This window comes from Rhamphochromis longiceps, linkage group LG19 (assembly GCF_057381845.1).
Source record: "Rhamphochromis longiceps isolate RC_006_pf linkage group LG19, R_longiceps_female_GT1.1, whole genome shotgun sequence".
In the NCBI taxonomy this organism is placed as follows: Eukaryota; Metazoa; Chordata; class Actinopteri; order Cichliformes; family Cichlidae; genus Rhamphochromis; species Rhamphochromis longiceps.
Genome location: NC_140575.1, coordinates 20,042,266 through 20,063,612, shown reverse-complemented (window position 1 = coordinate 20,063,612; position 21,347 = coordinate 20,042,266). Strand labels below are relative to the sequence as shown.

Here is a 21,347-nt window from a genome sequence, read left to right as displayed (position 1 = left end):
ACTGTGATGAAGTATAAGCATGTATGTGTACTTTCACTCCTCTTCCTCCTGCTTCCATCAGAAGAATACTAGCACGGAAATGCAAGTTTAGTCTCAAAATGTCAGTATGTTTGCTGACGTGATAAACTCTTCCTGCGTTTTTTGTGTGTATTTACAAAGGAACTGCTCTAAAATGGTCCCTATTCATCTACTGCGCACATTACAGCGTTACCCAAAACTTTAATGATGGCAGTCAAATACAGAAACTATGCAAAGGGGGAACACGTAAAACAATAATAAGTTTCTATCTGATTTTGGCATAATTGTGTCTCTCTGATTTCTAATAGTCATCCAAATAAACCTTATGATTGAGTGATTGTTATAGGTGATATGAACTCATCTCCAGTGTTCACCCAGATATACTATTCCGAAAAGCTTAATTTCATTATTCCATTGCTTTATTTTCAGTCAGTGAATGCTCAATTCTTTTTGCTACATCCTGTTTCTTTACATGGCTTGTTAATGTTTAATCCAATCCAGTTTTATTGAAAAACTATTGCACAATCGAGTATGTGCTTATATCTGTGCTCTGCGCTAGAATTCACTAAAGACAGATGTTTGAATATGCTATATGTTTGCACAAAATGTGGGTTAAGTGTGTCTTTATGATGAAATCATGTAAGCTAAGCACACACCTGTCTCGTAAGAAATTCCACAAGCCCCCTAACAGTATTTCACTGCAGAGACGCATAAGCCAAATGAATATAAATGCTGTAAACATTTCCCACACTCAGTGCAAACCACATCATTTGAAAACAATTTTTATCATTAATTTTAAGTTGAATACGTTCGCATAAATATTAAATGGCCCCTGGAGCGTGGAGGTGATGAAAAGCAGATCATCTCAGCTACACTGAGTCATATGTGAAATGCTTTATATTACAGACAGAGCACAATTAAACGTTATACACAAAAACAGATCTAGCTTCATATTTAAAAACTAGTTCTTGTAAGCCCTAAACTGCTGACTGACATCATAGCTTTGATGTTAACGTTTTTGATGTTAAATAACATGAGATTGCTCATTTCATACAACAAAATGAAATATGTGCTTTCTTCAGCATGAATAAGAAATATAATCCTTCCAAACTGAAACTTACAATAATTGGAACAGTTCCTTAAGGGTGCTCTATTTTTAAAGAAAGCCAATCACAATATCACAAGACTATATTTATCAGTGATACTTATATTTAGAAGTTTCTGAGCACAAACAAGAAAGAGAAGTGTTTTGGGGCATTTTAGAGAGGGGTCAAATGCATCATCCACCTGCAAGCTCTGTTCTGTTCTGTGCAGCTGAGTTCTTAATCAGCGTGTGGATACGCCCGTCTGGAATATGACCTTTGACCCCTGAGCCCTGGCCTCCTGACAGGCAACCCCTTGACCTTGCAGTCAAGCAGCTGGGCAGGTTCTGCACAGGCACACAAGGGCACAAATGGTGAGCGGTGTGCGCCGTCATCCCCCCACCGTTAATGCTATCACCGAAGCTAATGGCTCGCTCTCTAAATTACCTGTAATGGTGGTTTTGGTCTGTTTCTAAGCGTTTCAGTGCGCACAAAGGAGGATAAAAATGCGCAAATTTACTCATCACTACTAAAACATGTGGGAAATATTAGATGGTGGCTAATTGTATTGGACAACTACTTCTTGGACTGATTTCTTCCACACATGATGCTTGTAAATAGACAGCGAGGAAAAAGGTTGAGTCATTAGATGATTACTGAAACTGTTTTAGAATTCATTCCTATCGACTGAATTATCAGCTTTGCTGTAAAACCATCACTTGAGAAATGTCGGTAATTCAAGTTGATGTCTTTAACTCCAAGTCCAGAATCAAAAGATTCTATCTATGCACTTTCTGAACTGCTTATCCTGAATTAGATAAGTGATTTAAAAAAAAAAAAAAAAGATTGTCACTCAATTAGTGTTTAAAGAATTTAAAAAAAATACTCACTCCTTTAAGAAAGTTAGATAACACAAAGTTGTAAAACTCCTAAACATTATTCCGCTCCTATTCTGCCCACGTCACTTTCAAAAATCCAAATTCCAGCTTTCACCTATGAAACCCCTCCGGCAACCTGCCTACCCTTCACCCCACTTTCAACAAAGGAGAAAGAACACACACACTAACACACACACGCACATACATCCCTAAGCAGCTGCGTCATTATAAAACTCTTTTGAACTTCACACTGGAAGTCAAATGCCACATGTGTCAGTACAAGACAGATGTACTGCAGCTGCCTCTTGGCTCCAATTTCATCTGTGATACCAGCCCTCTCCACCGCCTGTCTCCCCCTTACCCATTTCCAAACCACTACCACCCCTTCCTTCACCAGCAACCTCACCACAAGCCCTCTTCCTCCCATCATGCACTGATAAAATCACCAGCACCTTTGAAGTATCATCACTAAATCAGGGCATCTCACAGCGCACACAAATAATTGTGCATAATAGGTTTCCACATTCAAACATGGGGACAATTAATTATAGTCCTTTTTTAACATGGACAGGAAATTCCGCTACAAATTTCCCGTGGGATCTTTTATTTATTTCAACCATTAAAAACACAAAAACTACACAAGTCTGCAGAGAAATTCAGTAAAAACATTATCTTTATTAAAATATTTCAGTTCATGAAATTCAGTTGGCTTGCTTGATGCCGTATCATAAGTAAAAACTTGTTGTGCAGACACTGGATTCAATTTGTCAAACTCCAACCTGCAGTGAACAATCTTCACCATTTGGGGTCAATATTGAACTCCTTCGCCCTCCTTTCAGAAAATTTGTCTTCTGTTAACAGCTCTAAATGCTTTCAACTGCCCAGAAAAGTATAGTTTAAGGAGATGTAATATGGAGAGTTTCCATATTTCTTTAGAATCATTATCAAGCTTTTTAAAATACCACTGTTTATATTGTAGTAATATTAAAGTGAGTCTAATCAGTTGGATACTTAGAGTGTCACACAGTACCTCTACAGTTTCCTCAACATGATTCTGTAAGAGATATAACGTGGTTCAAGTTTTCAAGTGTCTTGTTGCTGAATTCAGTCCTCTCTGTCCATACAACAGTGAGATGTTAAATTCTTCCATATGTTGGGCAACTAGATAGCTGCTTTAAATTTATGACACACTTAAGGTAGGAAACAGCATGAAGTATCCCAAAGAGTGATACAACCCAGGTGGAAGCTACTACTGCGTTGTAGCTCATAAACTTTATGAACATTTTCTGAGCTTTGCACTTGACTGATTCATTTTGAGATTAAAAGAAAAAAGCCTTTAGCCTCTTTTGTTTTGCTTGTGTCTACTTTGACACAAGTTTGAAAATGTCAATGATTCTGAGCAGCACCCAAATCCACATGAATCATTTTTATTCAAAAATAACACATTTCAGTGTTTTCTTTTCCATGGATCTAATTTCCTTTGCTATGAATAAGAAACATTATCAAAACACATTTGAATGGTGAAGTGCAAAAACAAGTGAAACAAAAAAAAGCTGTCTTTTCTCTACCAAACTGACATGCTACAAGACTCCTTCACTACATTTTTCCCATCATGATTTGTAGTGATTACTAGCCTTTTGGGCTGTTTTAGATCTTGCATGTGATTTGCAGCTCTGCAGCGTCTGGAAGCACTTCAGCAGACACACATAAGCTCACTGTGTTCAAACCTGGATTGAAACAGGCACTCAGGAGAGACTGCACAGCCCTCAAAGAAAGGCTGGTTTCTTTTCTGGTTTCTTGGCATAACTATCCAATTCAAATTAGATGCAACTGGACTTGTGATTGTAGTATATTAAGCACCAGATACTGCATAAGTATGGTCCTGACTGTGCGTAGTGATGACGACGGGAATCTTAAAACACAAACTGAAATAGTAAACTAACCTCACCATAGTTAAAATAAACAGTCCTCAGAGCTGACAACGTGCAGTCTCGCCTAAGCATTTCCATGTTGTGAATTAGCTACTGTAACAGCCTAATGTTTGACATGATATAAACAGAGAGAAAAGTATATCTTTTTTTACAAGAAGCCAGAATGACAGTGAAGTAAGTGAACAATCATACACCCCCACAGTGACATTTAGTAAAACAAAGCTTATTGTACATATTTACAAAAGGAGCTTTTTTTTGTCTCATAATTGTGAGCCATTGCAGGGACTATTGGGGAATACAACTCATACAAAGTATTTAAACCACAACAGCAAAGGCACGATTCTCCGATTGTTCCCAAATGTGAGGATCACATTTTTATTTTTTACACTGCAAAACTAAAAAGATTTTTTCCCCCCTTCACTGCTCATAAAATGTTAGCATTTATCAGACACCCGGGGCAGTATTTTTCAAAAGACTTACTTCAGTGTCTTACATAAAGTGGAAAAGCTCCACTATGAGTAGTTTTAAGTGTTTGAGACAACAAGACTGACATCAGCTGTTTGAGGTCAGACAGTAATTGTGTTTACATACACAATACATAGTCTGACATTACTGGGAAGGCTCCAGTATTTACTGTATGAACTGCCACGCCATATCTTGTGAGGTAAACGTGAATATGATCGATGAAATGGGCTGAGATTAACAAGATATTGAGCCATGTGAACTTCTTACTCTATTTACTGGTTAGATTAGTCAACTGTGGAGTCGTTTTTCTCTGATACTAATAATATTTAAAACATCTTTATTGGAATGTAATCTATTTAGAAAACTAAAATCTCCACAAGAGAGTCAAAGATTTGTTCAGTTTGGATCAGTAAACACTAGAAGGCAGAATTAAAGAAAGATCATTACATGATTGATTTTGTAAAGAACGGATACTAACATTATAATAGTGTAGTTTAACAAAACCTGCACAATTACTTTTAACACTATATAAACTTATACACAAAAGAATGGGATGCATGTATTATAAATGAGTGGCCTCCACTGTGGTAAGGACACATTTAAATTGAAGATGCATTAGTGAATGCGTCCCATTTGTTTATGTAAGCACCAATGCAATGGATTCTGATCACATAGTGTCAGACTTGGAACTTAAACAACAATTTGCCAGCTCCTCATTAGTGTAAACTTGAGATCTATGTTACTTTATACAAATCAGAGGTGCCTGGTGCAATAGCAACTCTGGAGGCTTGGGAAAATTTAACCAAATCGGTAACACATGAAGACAGATTTTGTTTCAGAGCTCAAACTTTGTTTTTTTTCCGGGAAAATATTTTGCGGCTCTTTTTGCAAACAGTGTGTTTGTTTTGGTATGAAATCATTTGTACAATTCTACTTGGTTTCAGAAGAGCATCTATCAAATTATCTGTCATTACAAGGTCTAGTAGCTCGCCCATCTAACATAAAGCTTCTCAATAACCCAGCTCTAAAAACACCTGTGTGGACATTTATGCTAAAATGCAACCCACAACTTTATACGGCTGTATTTTAGAGTTGTTTGTCTCTGTGTGGTTACATGCGTGTGGTTGCATTCCTGAATTCTTTCATTACTTCATATTTAATACTGTTTGTTCGTATTCCAACCTTTGTGTAAACATGTTGAAATGTCTTCCACTGGGTGCAACAGTGTAAAGTTCCATGAACATCCTGTGTGAAATCTTTTACTAGCAGCTGTTTTGCATGTTTAATTTGTCAGAATCTTTTACTATTTGTTCTATTATTATATTTGTTTTTTACAAACCCATTTCCAAAAAAAATTCAGAACACTGTGTAAAATGTAAATTAAAAAAAATGATTCCACTGATTTGCAAATATCATAAACCCATATTTTATTTAAAATAGAACACTGAAAACATATCACATGTTTAAACTGAGACATCTCATGAAAATATTCTTTCAAAAGTAAGTGGTACCAAAAAGCCAGCTTGTGGAAAATTTCACAACTAATCAGGTATTCTTGGAGTTTCTCAGAAGTAAAGATAGACAGAGATCCACCAACCTGCAAAAATGCGCATCTCCAAATTGTGGAACAATATTAGAATAATGTTCCTTTTAAAAGCGATTGAGTGTAAAGAGTTTAAATGTCATATCATCTACAGTAGATAATATGATCTTGTGATAATATCACAAGTTTCACAAAATCTGGAGAAATCTCTGTGTGCAAAGAATAAGACTGAAATCACTATTGTATGTCCGTGATAGCTGGGACCTCAACTGGCACTGCATTAAAAACAGGCATTATTTTCTTAAATGCATGTTAAAGCTCTATCATGCAAAGAAGTAGTTATATGTGAACATGATGCAGAAACACCATAATCTTCTCTGGGCCAAAGGTTATTTAAATTGGACTAAGGCAAAGTGGAAAGCTGTTCTATGGTCAGATGAGTCCAAATTTCAAATTCTGTTTGGAGAGCAAGCGCTTAACATTCTCCTAACTAAAGAGGGAAGAGAGCATCCGCCTTAATAGTGCTCAGTTCAAAAGCCTGCATCTCTGATGGTATAGGGGTACATTAGTACCCATGGAACTGGCAGCTTGCACCTCTGGAAAGGCATCATTAGTGTTCAAAGGTAGATGATATCTTGTTCAGGGAAAATCGTGCACATTTTGGCAAAACGATGCTTAACTGCATGATGAATCTTTTATAACAGCATGGCTTCATAGTATAAGAGTCTGGGTGCTGAACTGGCCTGCCTGCAGTCCAGACCTTCCACTAACTGAAAACATTTAGTTAATGGAACAGAATTCATCTCCCAAAAGTCAGACAACTGGATTGGAACAGAGGATTCTACACAGTGGTAAATATGGCTTTGTCCCAATTAATGTGAGATACGTTGCTACCAATAAATTTCAAATGAGCTTTTTCCCAGAAAATGGTACATTTTCATTTGTAAATAAAATATGGGATTATGAGATTTGCAAATCTTTGCATGCTGTTTGTATTTACATTTTACACAGCATCCCAACTTTTTGGGATTTGTTGTTGTAAATTCTCTTTTTTTGATACTACAGAATGTGAAAATAAATTATGAATAGTGAAGAAGAGTGTTTTTGCAATGTTTTGGGGTTGTAGAAAAAGTAATTGGGTAAAAAAAAAAGTGACATCCACTTAGCTACCACTGTCCGACACCGGTGCGTGCATGACACTTGACAAAAACCAGATATCCAAAATGTTAATGTATCGAGAAGGTTTTGTGCAGGATTCACGCAGCTAATTCTGTGCTGATGATCCATAGACTCAACTCACAGTTTAATTCCGATACATGCCACTCACATAATTGTTGCTTCTTCACATAGAACATTACACATTTGTTTTAGTTGTTCTAGACTGACTTGTAGAGTGCGTTTTAAATAAGCACCATTCTTTTTTTTGTATGTGACTCACAGCAAGATCCTCTTTTATAGGTTTCCACTGACCTGTGTGCTGCTTTTTGTAACAAAGGACCTGTAATTTTAATTCACATGGCAAAAAAATGTGTATTAGTACTGCGTGAGGACACACAGAAGGAATCAAAACATCAGACTTAACACACAGAGAATTGTGGTAATATACACATACTTGCTCTTCCAGTGGTGAGCCTGTCATCTTTGCAAATAAATGTCAAACATAGGGAGAAGAAAGTGCAAATATTTTGGTGCCACTTTGTTTTTCTTTTCCATTTTTTTTCTGTTCATTTACAAAACTCAGGAACTTCTTAATTTTTCTGCTCCATCTGTCTCTGTCCTGTCAGCAAGCGCGCAGATGCCTTCCCTCTGTGCCCTCTGCTCTCATCTCAGCTTCTTGATCCTTCTCTTCTCACACCAGACGTCCTACTGGAAACATGTGCAGGAAGAAGAAGACAAAAGAAATCATTTAATAATGAAAGTGTAGGAAGTAGAGATTTGTTACTACTGATGTGGGCTGTGTTTCTGAGTACAATTAATGCAAACCCTTCAGTGCGCAAACACGTAACAATGCTCTTTGTGCTTTTTTTTGAACATGTGAAAGTCTCTGAATGACCATGTGGAAAGCAGATTTGTCCTCAGATTTTTCAAACAAAGCAGATTTTTAGTTTAATTTAATCTGTTACAGAATTCATTTTATTTTAATTTGTCAAACTTTAATTATATCTCTATATTATAGACATCACCAGCATACTGTCTGCTCTCCATCATTTTGTTTTTTAAGGTAATTAAACTACACGAGTAATATGTACTGACTCAAAATGTTATCTAGAACGGTAACATCAAATTTCCTGCAATTATGTTAAAGCCAAGCAAAATCTGTAAAGTTGTACTGTTTTGCAGTTGCATGGGACAGTGAACTGAACTGCGCATGCTGCTAACTCATCAATCAGATGTGTGGGTGTATATGTTCAGGGGCAAAAAGGGAGTAGAAGCGAAAGATAAAGAAGGAAAGAAAGAAGAACAGGCCTGGGAGAAAGCAGACGGGTCAAGAGCTTAGATTGCTTGCAGATGGCTGTCAGAATAGAGCCGAGGTCCTCCTGTTAGAGCTCAGGCTGTGTTTCAAGCCATGTGCCTGGGTGTTCACTTTTATATGCAAGCATTTCTATGCTGAGTTAAGTTTGGTTTAAATTTAGTGCATTAATAATGAAATTGTATTTCTGTATATAGGTAAATTCTTTCTTTCTGCATATTTTCTGTGCAGTGTTTGCTTGTATGTGTAGACTTTACTGGCCTGCATGAGGTGTTCAAAAGAGCAGCCTGGGGGTAGGGAGCTGCAGGTGCAATATCTGTCAATAAGCTGGATTTCATTTCTACGAAAAAGAAGCCCAGCTGATTTCACTCTAGAGGCTTCTGTAGTCTCAGATGATACATTTACAAGCAATAACTCAGTTCAGACTTTAATGCATCACAATCCTTCCACTGTCCTATAAATCAGCAGTTACATTCCACAAGAGCGATCCAGCGGTGGATGTTTTCATCTATACTTTACTGTAACTGTACAAAATAAAATATTATAGCCAACTAATCTTTCCACGAGTCTGTTTAATCTAAGTGACTACCGTTTGCAGTTTTAGCTTTGACGCTTTTATGTAAATAAATATTGCTTTAGGTCCTGTATGTGACCAAAACAGAATGAATCATCTTACCCAGGTCGTAAAAAATAGTTTCTGTGCTTGAAACAGAAATACCAAAAATCTCTACTGCCTCTTTGCATGGAAGCAATGAGGTTAACGTGATCCCTTGTCATAAGATAATTTTGATTTCCATTTTTAGTATTTTATATTTGGCACCATGTCTCTGTTCTGGGACTCCCCCACCCTTCCATGTGCATACAGCCAGTTGGAGAGAACAGCAATACCCCAGCACAGAACAGGGCATATACCAGTGACAACAGATATGACTGATTAAGTCAGGCACACCATGTAAAAGAAGTGTTAGGGTATAGGGGGTTTCAAAGGTGCTTGCAGATGTGCAACAACTGTGGACAGTTGCATGTCCAGCTAAGAAATCAGCTATTGTTGGCTGGTAACAAGATCAGATGATCTTCTGGGATTGAAGTTCAGCTTGGCCTTTTTGCCAAGCCTTCAAGAGACTGAGTTCTTAATTAAAGGTTCTGGATATTGGTTTGGTTGACACATCTCAGCAACATCACCTGAAACTTGAGGACAATGCCTCTGGACTGGCAGACCAGAGTGGCGGTAACCCTTTTTAAGAGGGGGGACCAGAACATGTTCTCTAATTTCAGAGGGTTCCCACTTCTCACCCACCCCAGCAAGGTCTATGACAATGTTCTGGAGAGGAAAATCCATCTGTTAGTAAAAGCTCATATTCAGGAGGAAACATGGTGGTTTGCAATACTGGACCAGCTCTTTACTCTCTCAGAGAGAATGGAAGTTTGCCCAATGAGTCTGCATGTTGTTTGTGAACTTGGACAAGGCATTCGACTGCATCTGTTGGAACATCCTTTGGGTGGTGTTCCAGGAGTGCAGGTTGACTGGCCAGTAGCTGCAGTTCATTCAGTCCCTGTACAGTGGTAGCGAGAGCTTTATCACCGATTCCTTATAACTTTAATGGATGGAATTTGTAGGTGGAGCCAAGTGTTGGAGGATCTCTGCTCTGGTAGCCATCTGCAAACCACTTCTTTGCAGATGATGTGGTTCTCCTGGTCTCATCAACCAGCGACCTTCAACTTGCACTAGGGTGGTTTGCCGCTAATTATGTAGTGGTAGGATATGAATCAGGGTGTCAAAGTTTCAGAGTATTGTTCTTATTCAGAAAAGGGTGGAGTGTTAACTCCAGGTCATCGACAAGCTATTCCTTAAGTCGAGGAGTTTAAGTATCTTGGGGTCTTGAGTTCACGAGTGTGGGGAGAGTGAAGTGGGAGAATGATGGCAGATTGGTGTGGTATCTGTAGTGAGGCGGACACTATTGGCTTGAAGACGGAGCTGAGGGTGAAGCTGTCAGTTTACTGGTTAGTCTATGTTCCTACCTTTACGGCCATGGCCATGAGCTCTGGCTAGTAACCAAAAGAATGAGATTGCAGGTGCAAGCAACAACAATGAGCTTCCTCATGAGTTGTTGGTCTCTCCATAAGGGACCTCTGTGATTCAGGTTGGCTCACAGCGGTGCTGCTACATCTCCACATTGAAAAAGAAGCCAAGTAAAGCCTCCTGGATGTTTCCTGGATGTTGTGTAAGACAAGGTGGCCTGGGAGAGGGAGGTCTAGGTGTAACTATCGCCATGACCCAAACCTGGATAAGTGAGGATGGATGAATGAATGGATGGTTTTTCAGACATAAAATGAAGTATTTGGCTAAAGTTTGTCCTTTCTCACATTAATGGATTTTTAAGTGGTAGTATTCGTTGTCATAAATCCTTTACCTTGGCAACACTAGTGGCATGTTCTACCTGTTGAGGCAGGTCCACAATATTTCCTAAGAGCTTTTTCCACTGAAGTCATGCTGTTCCTCTCTTTAGCTCAGATAAATGTCTCTGTTGTGAGAAGCTGAGCGACAGTTGTGCTGATGAATTGGCTTTGCAATTACGAGGCTCCAGAGGAGCGAATGGTCCTCTCCCTCCTCTCTTCCCAGTCACTAAGGACACTGTCTGTGCCATTAACAACACAAAGCTCTCCAGCCTCTCCCTGGACACCTTGGCCCCACTTCTGATAAAGAGCTGAAAGCAGATCCTGTCTAGCAGTGAATCGCCTGGCCTCACCTGGGACTGACCAATAAAGCCACTTGGCTCAAGAGCTGGGAATCATGGTATACCTGTGCATAATGGCAGCAGGGGGGAAATCACTTTGCTAAGACGAGAGATACACTGGCTTGAGTTTACTTTCAGTTAGGTAAAAACAGCCCATTGAATGACTTTTGTAGCAAATTCCTGAAGCTAATGATATAAAGAAGTAATGCTTTCCTGTCAGTATCCTCTCTGATGACCTCTTTCACATCAGCCCAGAATCCAGAAAGTCAAGCTGATGTCACTGTAATTAAAACACAAGTGGTGTTGGCTCTGAGGGGGCAGGAGTTCTCTAATGGCCCTGCATCCCCAGTGCCAAGGCTGCTCAATAATGCCCTCTTTTCATTCCTGCCAGACGTAGCCAGAACAAACAGGAGAAGAAGACAGGAAAGCACTAAGGGAGACAAGAGGAAGAGAGGAGTTTGACAGAAAACAGAAAAAGCATAATTCTGTGTGCTAGACTGTCTCATCTGTTTTTGTTACTCGTCTCGTCTACATAACAGCACTGAATTATTTATTTTCCTCTGCCAGGTGAAATAAGTTTATGAATACCTCCAGTGATGAGCTCATTAGTTTCCTTCCTAATCTCTGCTTAAAGACTAAAAAAAACATATTTATATGACCACAGACTTATTTTTAATTAAAGGATTATAATTAACGTAGATGGCATAAAAAAAGAAATCCTATTGGTTTTACTTCTGTAAACAAAATGAAAATAAATCCTTCAGGTTTTGAAACCACCTTCCATCACATTCCCATCATGTGATTCACACTGGAGTGAGTTCAGTTTGCTGTCAATCTGACAATACATGACGTTCTGCATGATGTACAAACCATCACATTTAGAACTTGTTGATTAGCCTGTTTGTTTTAAGTGTTATAGCAAAAATGAGCAAATCCTCATTCACAAAGCTCGTGCTATTCTTGACAGCAGGTGATGCATACTGCAAACTAAGGCCTCTGTAGTCACTCTCACTAGATCCTCAACATCCTTTAACTGTGTATGACCCTGTGAGGTGTTTGTGAGCACTCATACATGCACAAGGCCATGTGTTTGCACTTACTGTAAAATGTGTTTACGTATTTCTAAATGGAATTAAGGCTTTCGGGGGGAAAAAAGAACTTTGTTAACCTTGCTCAACTTGTTTAACAGTGAAACATTCTTGTGTTTTGTTCAGGAGTTATCTGAGCTTCCAGACCTGTGGCTTACCAGTTGACTGACTGTAAAAAGAGATTACAGAGAATACAATCATTGGCCTTGGCTTCATCTGTAATGACGTTTCCACTGTCTTCAGAGGATGGATGCCACTCTTTTCAGGAAATATCTCCCAAGGTATTTAGATATTTTTCCTTTGCTTTTGCCAACATGTCAGGAGGGAGAAACCTCATACAGATGAGCTCTACTCTTCCTCAAATGCTTGAAATCCTTCAGCAAAAAGCACACACTGTAAACGGTAAATATATCAAGCAAGAACCCGATGACGATCCGGAGGACAGTGCCTGATAAGATTTAAGGGCTGACAAAGGCAGCTTCACTTAAACCACTTAGGCCATTAAGGAACAGCTAGGCATACCTGAACACAATGGCTGTCTCTTAGTCAAGACAGTGAACAATGCCATATGTTCTTACAGGCTCTAGCTTCTTTCTGCAGGCTCTCTCCCTCTTCTTGTCTTTATTTCATACTTCACTTTCTCCACAATCATCAGCAGCTTATAGTGCCTGAGTGGCAGCATTAGGAGCCATATAAAGCTGTCAGGCCATTTACCTCCAGCTCTTAAGCATGAAGGTGATAGATTCAGTGACTGTAGTGAAACAGCTAGACGAGGCTGTTTATCCTGGCAGCCATGCCCGGGGTCCAAGAACCCTGACGTTATGCCCGCTCAGAGCCACTGTTCTGCAGACACCGGAGGGCAGAGCCAGGGTAAACACATGACCTCAGTGTTATGTGGCGTTGAATAGGGCTGGCGGTTAGACTCAGCAGCACCAGTGGGATCAATCACCACTCACTGAGGGGAATCCCGTTAGAGTGATCAAGAGGAGAAGAAGACAGGAAGATGGAAAAGAGCAGCGGGACGGACTTAAAGGTCGATTGATGAGTTGGTCATAATTTATTTGTTGTTGCTGTGACTTACAAAAAAATGTAATTAACTAGTGGGCCAAAGTAATTGTGTGTTGATAACAAATCACACAGGGAATAGCATGCACTAGTACTAGTTTTAAATACGCCAGACTGTCACATTGCACATGTACGAATATGTGTTAATGGATTATACAACAAGCCAACTACAGCTCCTGAAGCAAGAAGCAGAGTTAGTGAAAGCGTATTAGTTTGCCTTACTGAACAAATTTGTCCCTTGCCTTGTCCCTTGGTTGCCACTTGTTGTTGAGCTACCTGCAAAAAAGAGAAACTGTGATTAAACCTAATGGGAGTGGATGTCTTCTTTTTGGGTTTGTTGGGTCTTTTTTTTGGTCACACAGCAAATGTTATATTTTAAGTGCTTAAGGTAATTTGGCTATTAATGGATATTAATGCTTAAAATATAATTTCTTAATATTCAGCACCAAGTAAAATTCTACTCTCCACAAATATTTGAACTGCAGCTGCTCTGAGAATCGTCGTTGTTGTTAGGCTTGTTTGACAAATGCTAATAGTCTCTATTAGGAGCAAACTTATTATTAGTACTTCAGTTTTCCTGCCCAGACTGTATGTGTCTAGGATTGGTTAATGCATCAGTCTTGTCTAAATATTCATTAGTGGGTGCTGAGTGCATTAGCCTTCTTTGGACTGCGAACTGATTCAACTGTTTGTCACTTGCAGTACAGTTACTTCATCTTTTACTTAAAATTACTGTCTTACTGTGACTGACTTCACATTTTTAAGCTATGAAACCATAATTATGTTTATTAAACTATGTAACAATAATGAAATATTAACAACAGACTAAAGCCATAAAAGAGTTGCAGATGAGCTCCTAATGCCAACTGGCATCTCTGTCCAGTTGCTGAAGGAGGCCAGCCATGGTCTTACTGCATGGTTGTGCTGGCACAGCACTCTCAGTCATTTTGATTTCCTAGTTTTCTCCTCAGCTTCCTTCTTCCTCTCTTACCCTCCTTGCTGACGCCCAGGCAGCCTTTCATCTCCTGCAGGGAAATGGCTTTGTCCTTATTCAGATCACAGTAGTCGGTGAACTTTCGGGCACATTTCTTGGGTTTGGCTTTCTTCTTCAAGTACTTCTTGAAAGGCTTTAGTTCCTTCTTGTTGATGTCTTGACTACCATTGTTATCCAACTGGGCAAAGTACCAGTGCACCACCCTCTCTTCTAAAGTGTGACTGGGGTCAGGCTCCACAAACCTGAGTAGATACAACAGGCAACAGAAACTGAAAAAGAAAATCTGATGGAAACTCTTCAAAAAGTAATGTGAGGGCAGAATTACTTTTGGGACATTCACCACATCAATAGCCACAACTTGGTCAAATTTACTGTTAAATTACAGTAAAGTACTAGCAGAGAAGTTTCCAGGACTGGGCTCACATTTTGCAGTGTCTACAGTAATCCACAGCTTCTTACTATTAACAAAAATGATGTACTGTCTGGTTGCTGTTTTACAGTTATAATTATTTTAATGTTTCTATTGTACATTCTATAAAAGGTTTATTAGTACAAAATATAACAGGATGTCCTCATCCATGTACCCTGAATTTAATTTCTGGTCTTTGAATTATGGAAGATAACAACTTTGATGCACTTTCTCTACTTTTTACTTCTCAAAAGTCCATTAAAAGAAATGCTTCTGTATTCAGCATTTTAACAACCACCCTGAAGATAAAAGCTGGCAGAAAAACACAGAACACTTATCACCAAAGAAAAATATAATGTGTTATGCCAGAAAAATGTAAAGTAGATTACAGTTGATATTTCCTTAAAGGCATTTACAGTATTTAACTATATGGACACTGTTATTCCAAAATATCATTCAGCTCCATCATACACACATCTTTAGCACCAATGCATAGTAACTCCTGAAGTCTAGTGTCCAGATCTTCACATTGTGTGTCATAGAAATACTCTGTGTTTGCAATTCATTAAACCAAAAGGAAACAATGTTTTCCACGAACAATCAGCCAATATGTCAGTCTGTGGTATGTGACGCTACTTACCTCCCACCACCAGAGGGGGCTGGTGAGTTTATGGCTTGCACCATGTCTGTGGTGAGGGCATCTAACAAGCTTGTAATGAATTCCACTTTCTTGCCCTCAGGGCAGCCTGGTGCAAATAAAAGACAATAATACACCAAAATTACCTACCACAACTAATTTGAGCCATTAGGCCGCAATGAAGAGCCTCTAAACCTTCAACACCAGTGAACCACTGTGACAGATGTCAAATAGAAAACGTCTGTTAGACCGTCAAAACCTTATATAGAGCTTAGTGACCAAGTAAATCTGTTAAAAGTGACCAGGTGAAAAACATGAACATATGAATGTATGCTTTAACAGAGGTGAAATACATTGTTTGGCTGTTTTGTTAGACTTCAAAAACACAGAGCTGAGGCACATGGGTGAGGTGGGGCAGAAGTGTGCTGTGATGAGAGAGCTTTCTTGAGCAGAGCAGACCTGTTAACTTTTATGGCACAATTTTGAACACCTTGGGTAGCTTTTTTTAATTGCCCAGATGTATTTTAAAAGCACACAAAACCAGTGCAAAATTTTCCCTCCTAATTGTGTCTCTTAAAGGGAAACTTCAAACGCAGCTGCACTGTAAACTAATCTTCCTATTCTGCCTTTTTTTTCCAGTCTCTTCTTTTTTCTCTCGAGCTCTCTCTGTAGATCCCCCTCCTCCCCCTTTCTCTGAGGATTTGTGGCCTCCTCATCCTCTGCACCATTCACGTCTTTTCTTTCCTTTTGTGTTAGCTCAGGACGGTCTGTGGGAGGCGGGTTGATGCCCCGCCAGGTGAATCCAATTAGCATTTCCTACAGCATGACAAGCTTGAAGAATCTCTACCTCGCTGTGCTTTAATCCAAGTGTTAAATTGGGGTGTTATGAAGCGCAAACTGTTATGTTGTATGTAGCTTATGAGGCAAGGTGGTTCAGGATGTCTGCCAGCATAAAAGAAGCTGCGGGCACATGAAAGCTGCTACAAACATGATTGTTGCAGGTATAAACATAAAGAAGGGTATTTACCCTTGAGAGACTCCAAATGAGACCCCCCCCCCCCCCCCCCCCCCCCCACTCCCCCCTCTCAACACCTAAAATGAAGTTAAATACTGGTGGGTGTTGAACAATATATGCAGCAATACTGGTATATCTGTGACAGGCCAGCTGATAAAGTCAGGCTTTACCTACAGAGCAGACACTGTAAATACTGCATTGGCGGCATATGTATGTGGATGTGTTCAACCTTTCAATTTGAAGGCATTTGCTGATTCATGAAAAGTGTAATTTTGCTTTACTGTTTGGTGGACTTTACCATTATCACATTACAAATTGCATTGTCCTAAACAATTCTATTCAAAGTATAGCCACAGGCAACTAAGGCTTTACTTTACTACAGTTGAACTTAATGGATCTCATCCTTTGGTCTCAGAGGACGAGCTGTTATATGCTCAAAAGGACAGAAGCAATATTGTCATTATGTGTAGTTGGTGAGGCTGAACCTGTAGCCAAATGCTGTTAAGCCTCACCTCTTAAACATTCTTTTTTCACCATTGCCTTGATGTGACAGCCATGAAATATCATGCTTTGTTGTGGCGGTTCAGAACATCCCTCTACAGTACATAAAAATATCTACACTCAGCTCCCTGCAGTATCCAACACCACCAGCAGCCCCCCCACATGCCTTGCCACCACACCCCACAACACTAACACCTTCCATAAAACATACCACACATCTGCTGCACAGTCAGGAGTATGCTTGACTCTGTAAACTCACCAGATGGGGAATTAAACAAGAGTTACAATGCAGCCTTAAATGATGGGGAAACAGAGGGGCAACAAAAGTAAGTGAGCAGTAACAAGGGCAAAGGAGTATGAGCCTATGTTATGACCTCTGGCTCAGGGGGCAATCTGAGTCGTGCATACTTAAAACTTTCCAGGTTACATTCTTTAACATGGATTTAAAAGCAGAATTCATGTGGATTATTATGTAGGACCTGGGCTTTTTTTTTTTTTTTTTTTGGCAATAGCCACAAACAGGTATACATTGACAAACCACATCTCTGTGTATATATACTATTTTTCAGTTATTTGCTTATATCATTCATCTTAAATAGCTATAAAGAGTTTTTTTACATTATATTTTGGTATAGGTTTCTCTGTTTTGGCAGTATTGACTTTAAAAGTTCTCTTGAATATGATGCACCTTCCTTGTGGTGCTCAAAGTGCCAAAAAATAAATTTAAAAAACTTAAGCAGCAATCTCTCTTTCCAGCAAAGAGACATTGTTGTGAACAGATTCATGTAAAAATCATTTTCTTTCTACCAAACCACACTTGCCAATCCCTTCATGCTACAGAAGCTTCCATTTACCCATGACAAGCAGCCAGTCCCGGTGAGAGGGAGTAAACATTGATGCTTTCCCCCTCAGCTAAGCTGTGTTGTTGGCTAGAAGCTACTGTTTTGATATTAAAGTCCACTGACAGTTATTATTTGGAAAGCAAGTTTAATCTCTAAAGCAGCTATAAAAATTCTACCAGATAATAAATGGAAAGTTTCTGTACTCCCACAACCAAATTGGATTGAACTGCAGTGAAAAAGTGAAGTGACCTTGCAGTTCTCTGCCTTGGAATGCTTCTTCTGTGTCCGAGACTCGAGATCGTGCAGCTCCATCGCACTCAGGCGTCTGGTACCTGTTACAAAGAGGCAAGCACATGGCTGCATGAGATAGAAGCCGAAGAGGAAAAGCGTAAATCTGTCTTAGCAAAGTGTGAAAAATTGGAGACATCAAAGGAGTTGATTTCGAAAGATCTGAACAGCTAGAGAAGGAAAAAAAAAATCATCACCTGAAACTAAAACCGAACCGAACTAAACAAAAAAAACCACCACAATCCAATTAGTCTTCCATGATCTCATTTGCAACATGTAACAAATGATTCAAATTCTGACTTCTTCAAATTACAACCTCTTGCTCTCTTGTCTTTGATCTGTATGCTCTCCCTTCATCTCAGTTGACCGTGATTAACCTTTCTTTATAGCTTGATAAATAAATTGGATTTGAAGTGCACAGAGCTTTTTTTTTTTTTTTTTTTTTTTTTTTCTTTCAAAGCCATAACAAACTGTTCAGCATTACGCGTGGCATGACTCGTTTTCTCCTGGCTATTATATCAGTGGTTCGTGAATACGATGGAAAATGGAGCACATGTGTTTGATTTGTCGTTTTTTTTTTTTTTTTTTTTTTTTTTTAAGCAAAAGCAAGTTATCAACTCTATATTTTTTCACACAGTCTGCACAGCCACTGATCCAAGATGGGGATATCTGATGGATGACTCTGCACATTGCTGTTTGGAGAAGAGAAACTGGGATGTATGACATGAGTTCTAGTCCAAGTGTATTTTTATGTGAATGAATAATCACCTCAGGGTTTTCATAAAAGAGCTCTGAAATGCAGATCAGAATTTGCTCTGTCTAAAGTTTCCTGTTGTGCAAGTGATTTATCCTAGGGTGTCAAAAAATAAATAAATATGCCTTCTGGTATCTTATTGATTTGAAACTAAACTTGAGCTATTGTCTATTCAAACAGAAGACCATATCTTCAAATTTGAAAAATGTCTTTACTTCAGCTTGTAAAGCATTAAGCCTTTTGGAGAGAGAGAATGACGATTCCTTTTCAGGAACAAAATCAGTTCATTTCTTCACCAGTGCATGCTTATAGTCCACGCTTTGTCTTTGTCTCGCCACTTGTTTGAAGTTGTAATATTCATCTTCTGATTACAAATCACGAAAACATTTTACAGAAACAAAACATGAGCAGTGAACACTCGTTTTTTTCGAACGTGTTTTTAATTCAGAGATCCCCCAACATGAAGCTCGTGCACAAAAAATACTGTGCTTTCCTCAAAGCAATGTAAACAGTAGCAACTGCACTAAAAACAAAGTCATTCCAGAAACAGAGTGTTTATAGTTAGCTAACCGAAATTCACATAATCTTGGAACTAATTGCTTTGGCAAGTGAACTGGCAAGAGAGCTTGGATCCAAAACTTTCTGGATAATATAACTGACCAGTCTGTCAGTGGGTCCACCACTTTAGTCTGACTTACAGCAAAAAGGTGTGTTATTCTTGAGCTTCTCCTTTGTTGATCCAAGTGAATTATTTTGGGGGATTGATTGCCTCAAATTTTGGAACCAATATGTGCTTTTCAGGAATGGATTCCTAGATTGGTGATTATGACTCCATAATCATTCATTCTCAGATGCCCTCATTAACTACCGTAGAGCACTCTTGTTTAAAATTAGACAGATTATTGTTTTTAACACATTTCAGTAGTCCTGTTATTAGCATGTCAGTTATTCATATGATGGCAGACAGACATGCATATCAAATCAATTAAAAACATCTGTAACTACTATAATAAATGATATTGTTTCTTTACGTGATTTTTCTGATAATCTTACCTGGTAGAGGTTCCAGGAATGGGGCGTCCCGTGTCCACCAGAACACACCAACAGTAGCCTGTGGACTGGTGGCACTGGACGGCCTTGTAAAGGCCTCCAGGCCCACAGTCGGGGATGAAAATGGCCTCACGAGGATTCTGCAGAGCCTCTTCCAGAGCACTCTGTCTCTCCTGGTCACAAGAGGGAACTTTCTCTAAAAGTATTAGAAACACACTCAGTACAGGAAAATAACAGATTTGGGAAACCAAATACAGACAGCACATATACAAAAAATTACTACTACTAAATTAAAATGTGAAATATGTGGAACAGGGTTCTGGAAGTGTTCACTGCAAACCAGATGTTGGCCTCTGGTAACATTTTATGTGGCCTGTGAGCACAAAAAGGGAAAAAATCCATTAATGTGCATTTTATTCAGGACATAAATGACAATTAACAACATAAAGCCTTATGTCCTGACCAGGCAATTTATAAATACAAACCAAAAGTTTTAATATGGGCATTTTCCAGTGAGACTCAGTCATGTACTGACTGTACAAAGAATCAGTCACACAGGGCCTAGAGACCTGTAACCATCTCGTAACTACCGGTCATGAGGAAAATTTGTATTCTCCAACAGGTTGCAAGTGGTTGCTGAGAGTTACTATGAAATTGATTGCTGTTCTGTTAACTCAGGTCTAGAAACGAGTCGGTGATTCCCACGGTAATCATCAGTCACTAAGGAAAAGTGTGTACTCCATGAGCAGTTGGCAAGGGGTTGCTAGAGGCTGCTGGAGGTCACTAACAGGTTGCTGTGGTCATTTGTAGTTTGGATGGAAAATGCTGACTTGTCTGCAAATATTCAACTTTTACTTTGAAGTGTGTTTCAGGTTTGCATTGCACTTTTTCCAAGTTTCACTACACCTTCAAGAATAAATGACATGTGTTTCAAGAGAAGTAAACATCGTCCATGCAAACTATAAGCAACCACAACAATTGTAAAGCCAGCAACCTCAAGCAATAACTTACCTACCAGTCGCAGACACACTTTTTTTCGCAACCTGTGGTTATCAGGGTGTCACTGACAGGTTCCCTCTGAGACTCAGACCTGAATTAATGCCATTTTCACATGTGTGGTGACATATGTTGGGTGAATGCGCCCTGCCCCTTTCTTGAATTCAGCTGCCATCCGGTTCTCCTGAGAATCAGCCACCTGACAGTATAAAAGCTAGGGAAGAGCTGCTTGGTCAATATGCGTTAGGACCAGCCTTGAGAGTATTGAGCTATAGTGGTGTCTTGTCTGAGCTGTTACTGAGAGTTTATCTGGGGGTCATAGCAGTAGATATTACCGGACAGAGGTTTATGTAAGAAAGTAAATGTTCCATTCAGTCATTTGTTCTCCCAGCACCTTTGTGCAAAGTCTGTGTGAGCCCATGTTAAAATACTGCACAGCAAGCATGTGGATGCCAGGCATACTCCCTCCAAGCATGTTCCAGGGAGGCAATTGTCAATGTTTAGTAACAACATTGGGTTACGGAGAGATAGTCACATTCTTAACTGCAGATTTTTTTAAAAAATCAAATAGGTCTTTTGTTAAATC

General features: G+C 39.2%; 1 protein-coding gene across 10 annotated transcripts in view; it reads right to left on the bottom strand.

Moving 5' to 3' along the window:
- Nucleotides 1-2,650: 2,650 nt before the first annotated feature.
- Nucleotides 2,651-21,347, bottom strand: part of smoc1 (SPARC related modular calcium binding 1) — a 61,096-nt gene continuing 42,399 nt past the window's right edge. For 6 of the 10 annotated variants that reach the window (XM_085390639.1, XM_085390642.1, XM_085390645.1 and 3 more), the window contains 6 exons: nt 19,769-19,961; nt 17,923-18,005; nt 15,319-15,424; nt 14,267-14,511; nt 13,518-13,551; nt 2,651-7,783 (listed from right to left, as the gene is read on the bottom strand). In XM_085390639.1, coding sequence (XP_085246765.1) covers nt 7,744-7,783; nt 13,518-13,551; nt 14,267-14,511; nt 15,319-15,424; nt 17,923-18,005; nt 19,769-19,961 — 701 coding nt within the window. In that variant the 3' untranslated portion in view covers nt 2,651-7,743. Of the gene's footprint in view, nt 7,784-13,497; nt 13,552-14,266; nt 14,512-15,318; nt 15,425-17,922; nt 18,006-19,768; nt 19,962-21,347 lie in introns of all 10 variants that reach the window. The other 4 variants (XM_085390640.1, XM_085390643.1, XM_085390644.1 and 1 more) reach the window with 3 other exon arrangements.